At 36.8% G+C, this 7,852-nt stretch overlaps 1 protein-coding gene across 1 annotated transcript; it reads right to left on the reverse strand.

Annotated features, from left to right (window-relative positions):
* Nucleotides 1–454: 454 nt before the first annotated feature.
* On the reverse strand, nt 455–5,967 carry LOC104901878 (nuclear pore complex protein NUP43). The gene is made up of 5 exons (XM_019251367.3): nt 5,194–5,967; nt 4,307–4,376; nt 2,642–2,879; nt 1,048–1,121; nt 455–953 (listed from the first exon to the last, which is right to left on the reverse strand). Exons 1-5 carry the CDS (start codon nt 5,841–5,843, stop codon nt 900–902), a joined length of 1,086 nt encoding a protein of 361 aa, XP_019106912.2. The 5' UTR covers nt 5,844–5,967; the 3' UTR covers nt 455–899.
* Between the last annotated feature and the right edge of the window lie 1,885 nt (nt 5,968–7,852).

Below are 7,852 nucleotides of genomic sequence, written 5' to 3' on the forward strand. Positions count from 1 at the left end.
GTTTAAAATGTTGAAATATCTATTATATACTCCCTTGATGTCAATACATTCACTTAACATTGTCTAATGTCTCAAAATACTTTGCTTATTTTCTTTCTTTTTGAGTTGGGACAAGATCACAATTAACAAATCATTCTATTTATCTTTCTCCTTAATAAACAATTATATAGTATTCCATCACATGTACATTTTCCCTACCTAATTTTAAAATATTGCTCATTATCTTCCATCACATCTATTTTGCTCTTTTTCCTTGTTCCATAATCAAGATTTCACAACTTTCAAAAAGCAATATTGAGATTCTTGGAGGAATTAAAGTAAGCAAAAGTGAGGAGATGAACATGAACACCAGACCTCTTGAATCAAGAACTAGTAATTAATCTAACACCAAGTAGACATTGAATAACTAGTTCAACATTGGGAATAAAATAACCACATATTGTAAATCAGACCAGAGAGAAAAAGGGCTCAAAAATTGCATTCCACAGATGAGACGAAAAATTCTCCTTAGATCCTATTCATGTGAAACCTTAAGCTATCCTCATCAATTACATTTCACGTCTTAAGTTTACATACAACGCGATAGAGTTACAAGCAAAAGCTACATCGAACTCCCTGTCCAGCAGAATAGAGCACGATACCCCCAGTCATGGCCTTGGGTGGACAATTCCACAGTCGTCGTTATGGAATACAAAAGCATACAAACCCTATTGTATGTATTCAATTGATTTGGAGCTTTGTATCATATCTGAAGTGCACGTTGTGATGGATTACTTAACTGTTTTCAAGTTGGCCATATTGGACAACCATTTCTCATCAACACTTCTTATCAAATCCAAGTTGGCCATATTGAACAAGCTTTTCTTTCACTCTTTCTGATAACTACCCTCTTCCATATATTAAGACCTTGATATTATAGCAATAGATTCCCATTCCAAGCTGCATATGATATCCTGCAGGTCAAAATATAGATCATTAGGCTGAATTACTAGCTTTTATTTGTGCGATGTATCTTTAAATTGTACTCATATTTAACCAAATACTTACAGAGTAGTTTTGCTTGTCAATGTCAAAGCTGTTGATAGCGCAGGGTTCTTCCAAGAGTTCAATTGGTTCAGCACCTAACACATGCAGCGGAAATTCAGAACTTGGTTGAAGGATCAAGAGCCTTTCCTACTTGTGAAAAATATCAAAATTAACACCACAAAGCTTCTATCTTATGGAACATTTAGGATGTTAAATTATTCTAGTTTTTTCCTGGTGAGTTGTTACTTGTTAATAAATTCCCGAGATCTTATGTTTCTCATGCTCATCACTTCTTAGTTATTCGCTGTCTACTGCAGAAAGAGACAAGACAACTCATGACTGATGAACTCATCTTCCCTCCCTCAATAATAGGCCACATTTTGATTGAGGATTATTTTTAAAGAACTGAAAAAAAAAATCATTATTTTTAAGGAACAAATTTCCTAAATGCAGTTACAAGAAAAACGTTAATTTTGAAATAGCTCCTCATGATACTGTACACGTAAAATCAGACTCGGAAAATTTGTTACTGGTCAAAAGTGAACAACTAACACTAATAGGTTTATACTGAACTTATTATTATTAGCACAAGTAAGTAAGCAGTTCTATTCTGGACCTAAGAAAAAAAGGTACATGCTACCATTTCTACAAGGAAATATCACAGATATAATTTTGAAAAACGCTGCAGCATAGGTATCTAATTAAGCTAAAGTCCAACAGTTATCTTTAAATTTAACCACTTTGTACTTTGACACTATTCACAAACTCAACTTTGAGTTTTTTTTACCATCATTTGCGATTTATATGCACAACCAAAAAGATATGCATGTGGGCTCTTGTTAGATTATTGATGATTAAAATATTACTGGTCAAAGTTATGTGTTGGTAAACGTGAAAGTCAAACTGTGTCGATTAAAAAAGAACATAGGTCGTATTTGGAAAATCGATCGTAAAACTTCCACCAACTTAGCATTAGAGGAGTTGTTCTTTATGTTAGTTATCACTTTGTTTAGAGACCGGAGGGAAAGGGAGGGGAGTGAAAATGAGAGAAGAGATAGGGAGGTGAGGGGAGGGAAAGAGTGAGCTCCCATTTCCATCCAAATATTTCCAACTGTGGAGGGATTTGATTTATTGAAGGGGGCGAAAATGGATCCTCCAATTCTTTTCCCGTCCCCCTCCCTGTGCGATATCCAAACAAGAGAGCATAAATCTCTGACTTTCTCTTTCCCTCCCTTTCCCTCCAAATCTTCCTATCCAAATATGTAAAAGCTTGAAATTTAACTTATCAATAAAGTAAATGATTGATTTCAGATAGATTATGATAGAAATGTGGTCTGCTGTTTAGGGACAAAACAATGGAATATTAGCATGCATCCCTGAGCTCTAGAAGATTCACTTTTACATGCGAGAATTCAAGAGAAGAACATGCTGCAATATTTTAGCTGTGAGATTTTAAAGTGAGAAGGTGAGAATTGGTATAAGAGATTGGAAGGAATGAATAAGTAATAAGCCAATATCATCTCACATAAAATGAAAAAGAAGAAAGTAATTGACCACTGACCAGTATAACTGTATAACATGCCAATGACTATATCTCAGAAAATTCATTGTGTACCTGGTTCAAGAACAGCAAGAATCCCTTCTTCAGAGCACATCATTACAGGTAGCACCCTTGATGCACTCATACTGGCAATATTTGACGACTCTAAGTGACAGTCAAACTGCACCTCCCATACTTCACTTTCTGAAATAGGATTGGCTGGTCGCTCCCCAATCCCAACTCCAGAAAGAATAATTGGTTGTTGTGGCCACCTTAGGTCCCAAGCAAACACAGTACCAGAAGATCCCCCTGCCTTCAAACATTATCAGATAAGAAACAAAAATAATAGAACAAAGGTTCCCTCAACACTTGTTACTTTATACATAGATCACTGTATACAAATTTGAATCTCAAGTGCCTTCAATGAGATCAAGAAAAGAAAGATTCTGAAAGATGTACAAATTTTTTTCATCTGCAAATTCCAACTTCCAAGCATGCTTGACGGAGGAGATCTAAACATGAAGCCGAAACAACTAGCTGTTAGTGCCATTGTAAGCTTTTTCCCTTTTCCTTGATCATTATTAATTCATGGCTCTTTTGTGTTTTCTCATAAAGTTGAAACAAGTGAAGAGAAAGTTACTCTCCTCTTCACAATTCTGCCATCTCTCCATCCAATCAATGCAACCCTCACTCAACATAATGAATCTTAGAGACTTGCAGCTTTACCATAAGCTTCACATAAACTACTTCCGACTTATGTCTCTTCATATTAATCAGAATTCTATTCCCAAACTGCAACAGGGCAACACATTAACCGCAACAGGGAAACACATTAACCACAGCCATAATGGGGTCACAAAGAAATGGAGGTCATCCTGTGGTCTGCGGAAGCTAAGTTTACAAGCAGCCAGACATAAAGGCAGAGGCCAAGCAGAAGGAAAGCTAAAGAAAGGAGACATAAGCAAGTTGCCAAAGCTTCCGCACATAAGCTGACAAGTGGCAACAATCAAACTGTACCGTTCACATGGGCTGCAACCTAAGGGTGAAGATATAAATTCTACATAGTACGTTAATTTCAAAAATTGTCAAGAGTAGAAAGATGGATCTAGAAGCTACTGAAGAGTAACATCCAGCAAGACATAAGCCAACAGCCAATCTGCTCCAAATCAGAATATAAAAAAAACCAATCATATACTTATGTTACTCCTTTCGTTCCATAGTGATGTTTCCACTTTACAATCTATTCCGCTCCAATTTGCTGTTCCCCTATGAAACATTTCCTTTTATAGCCTAGATTTTACCCCCACCCCCCCAACTGCCTCACAGCTCACCTGGTGGGTCTCACCTACCCCCACTAACTCCTCCCGCGCAATTATTAGCATCATTAACCCCCTAAATCCCCCACCTAATGAGTCCCACTCAACCTATTAACTCCACCCACACACTAATCTACTTCCTTCATTCCTTTTTAGTTCTACCACAGACTTTTGACACTATTAATACATTTTACTTTGACAATCTTGTATTATATTAAGTAAGGAAAAACATAATCATGGGGGATCATGTAAGATTCGTCGAGTGAACCCCACCCCTCAGCTAAAAGAAAAAAAAAGACGCATCACCTACATCCAAATCGTAGAGGTGTCTACTTAATGGTATTGCACGGCATATAAGGCAAAAGTATGTGAAGTCAAGAAGAAGACTTTGTGGCACCAACAACATTAGAAGAGACCATCTTACCATACAGGTGTGCTTCCTTGATGGATGAATATCGATGGAATGCACAACTCCAGAAGCAGCTTTTTGAGGCCTGCAATATTATCTCTGTCAAAAAAAATTCTAAGTTTTATATAAACTTACTATCTAATAACTCTATTCTCTTTGTTATGAAATGAACAAATCCACTCTATTGCCGGTTCCTTGCCAATTCTTCTATCACAGTTCATTAGAAAACGAATAACACCAGTTAGGCATTTCTAACTACAGTTTCAGCGTTACAGCATCGAATATAACAAACTTCTGATAAATCCGATATTATCATATCCCTCGCACTTAGATATCTTTCCAACTCATCCAACTAATCTTCACTTCTCATAAATTAGAGAGTGATGATTAAGGCATCCTTTATAATTCATGCTTTCCAAAATCTAGACACTTGAAGCTTGCCCATGTTAGAGACCCTACATGTTTATTTACACTAGAAACCCAAAACTTCTCATTATTTGACAACAATCGCAAACACATCAACACAATATGTTTTCCTCCAAAAGCCGACAGAATTTGACCCTAGCTAATTTATATGTAACCTCAAGTAACTTGCCCTCACCTAGCACTTTCTAGTTCTAAACTATTAATTAAAGCGGGTTTCCATTTCTTATTTAGATCAAAAGAACCTCACAGCTGACAGCAGAGAAGACACTTTATTAACACTAAATAGTTGATCAAAATGCAAATTAATACACACTACATGTCTAAAGAGCTAGAGCTAGAGCTAGAGCTAGCCAATCACTCAATTGCAAGTACATGTAACACTTATTCATACCAAAATGCCAATCACCAATGATCAAGAACAACATTATCATAAGCACAATCCAAAATTTAAAATTCAATGTACGACATTTTCTCACCAATTATTCTTAAACTGCAATGCAGGCTCACCAGGCTTCCTCCTCTGATCCCACCACTGAAGACTACACCCCAATCCACCCGTGGCAAACTCCATGGGAGACGCCCATTTTACGGCGGTATACGAAACGAGCCCATTGCTGTCGAAAACCCGCCTATGATTCGCCTTTCCACCCCCAAAATTCACCAAATTCACCCTCCCATCTTCTCCAACACTCACACATTCTCTCTCCAAAACGTCAATACACGAAATGGGTCCAATGTGAAAATCATTGTCCTGCAAAAAGAGGGATGAATTGAGGGAAACTTCGCCGGAAGAAGAGTAATTAGGAGAGAGAAAGCTGAGGGAGCCTGAGAAAGTGGAGAAGGCAATGAGGGATTGAGAGGTTTTGAGAGAGGAGGTTCTAGAGAGAGAAGGGGAGGATGAGAGAGGAGAGAGAATGGATTTAGGGTTTTGGGAGTTTGTGAATTCGAGAGAGTGGATTTCAACGGCGGAAGAAGAAGAATCAGGGTCGAAGAGAGACAAAACGACGAATTTGTCGAAGGCGGAAAATGGAGGTAGCCAACGAACTGCGTCGATGTATTTTGATTGTGGGAAACGATGGATTTGGAAGTTGTGGTGTTGTTGGGTTTGGGATTGGATTACCGCCATGGTTAGGGTTTTTCAAGGTTTTAGCAATTTGTTTGGAAGCTCAGTGTTCAGTGTTGACGATCTATGACTATGCGTCTATGCCACTACGCCAGTAGTATTTTTTTTTGGGATCCCCGCTATGAACCTTTGGTAAGAAGAACTAGGAACAACGACTCTATTGAACTAGCACTTATTGGAGGTTTAATCAGTCTGATTATACAAGTTAACGCTTGAGAATAGGAAATGATTAAGAAAATTCCTACTTCAAAGTTCAAAGTCCAAGTAAGGTAGTGAGGTTCAAACTTATAACCTCAAAGTCACAAGGTGAGTTTCCATGTATGGTGAGGTTATTTCCCCCACCACCTCCACAAAGCAAGCTGAAAATGGTATAAAAAAAAAAAAAACACACAGAAGATATGTTACGCCAAAATTTGCTCTTATTTTTCAACCAGAGTTAGCCTAAAGATGTTTTCTGAACTTTTATATTGTATGTCTATATCTAAATGAGCACTAATATTCTCATACCAGATATTGAACAATTTAATTGTCCAATATTATGGTATTGCTGATAACAATTAATATAGAAAAAATATAAGTTTTACAAAAAACTATTATTTTTTATATTTTTTTTGTTTGGGATTTGGTGAAATTTAGTTGATATATTAGATAACTAGTATATTATATCTTGACACAATCTTACGTATCGATTGACTACTACATCATATCTTGTTTACATCTTTTTTTTAATATAGGTAAGGAAAAATAAGGTTAGGAGATCCTATGCACGAGTGAAGTTCCAACCTTATCGTTTACAAGAATAGAAAAAAGAGTTGAATTAGTACAACTATCTATAATAAACTAAGAATCGATTAAATAACCCATATTGGCTATCCAATCTGATTCTTTATTTGCTTCCCGGTAGATAGGACAGATATTCCATGAATTGAAACAAAGTAATAGGACTTGAATATCTTTGATAATATGAGCAATCTACCAATGGGGAGTCCAGAGATCTTTAACTGAATCGATGACCGAGAGATTATCTCCTTCGATGAGAAGGTACTAAATGTTGTTTTGAATTGCGATACGAATTCCTTGATGGAGCGCATAGGCATCAGAAATGAAGACTTCGGCAAAACCAAGGTTGAAGGCAACATGTTTGTGGAGAGCACCAAGAGGATCCATGATAATAACACATGATGCTGCTGAATTTACACGAACCGAACCAGCGAAATTGAGTTCGAAGAAGGGGTTGGGATGTGGCTTCCAAGCTACAAGGATGGAGGATGGGAACATCGGGATGGAAGGAGCAACAGAATAGTGAAGAAACGGGGAGCCTGAAGAAAAGCAGTGGTCCACTATATTTCTCAATTTTCATCCTGAAAATACAAATTTGGCTTTATGAATGATCCTATAGATATTTAGAGAAGCATTATGAAGATTATGTCATTTCTTTCTTTCCAGATACTCCATATAAGATAAACATATTTGACCATGTAAGTTTTGTCTTGTCTTAATTTCAAGATAGACGCTAAGAGAAGTTCATGTAGAGTAAGAGAGATCCATTTTTTTAGTTCTAACAAATGCCATAAGGGTGTGAGACGGTCACAAAACAAAAAAAGATGATCCAAGTTCTCATCTTGATGGTTACATAAAGCAAATTGACTAAAAGGAATAATATTTCTATTCACAAGAGTAGCGCGAACACCATGACTGTTGTGGCAGACTTGTTTTTATCTTATCATACCAAAAATGTTATATTATATTGTATTGTATCAAGTTGCTAGTAAAATTACAAAAATGTATGATATGAGACAAGTTGTCCAGTATCATATATGGGATAATACTTTCTCGTATCTAAATATGGATATAGATACAAGTACATTGTACACACCAAGCTTAGTTTGGCCTAGTGGTAAGTAAAGAACCTTCCAACTAACCTTAATGTTAGGGGTTCGATCCCTATTAGGAGCACTTTGAGAAAGGGTTTTCCCTTATCGTTCGCTCCACTCTTAAAGTATATGCCCGTA

This window comes from Beta vulgaris, chromosome 8 (assembly GCF_026745355.1).
Source record: "Beta vulgaris subsp. vulgaris cultivar EL10 chromosome 8, EL10.2, whole genome shotgun sequence".
NCBI classification, from domain to species: domain Eukaryota; kingdom Viridiplantae; phylum Streptophyta; class Magnoliopsida; order Caryophyllales; family Amaranthaceae; genus Beta; species Beta vulgaris.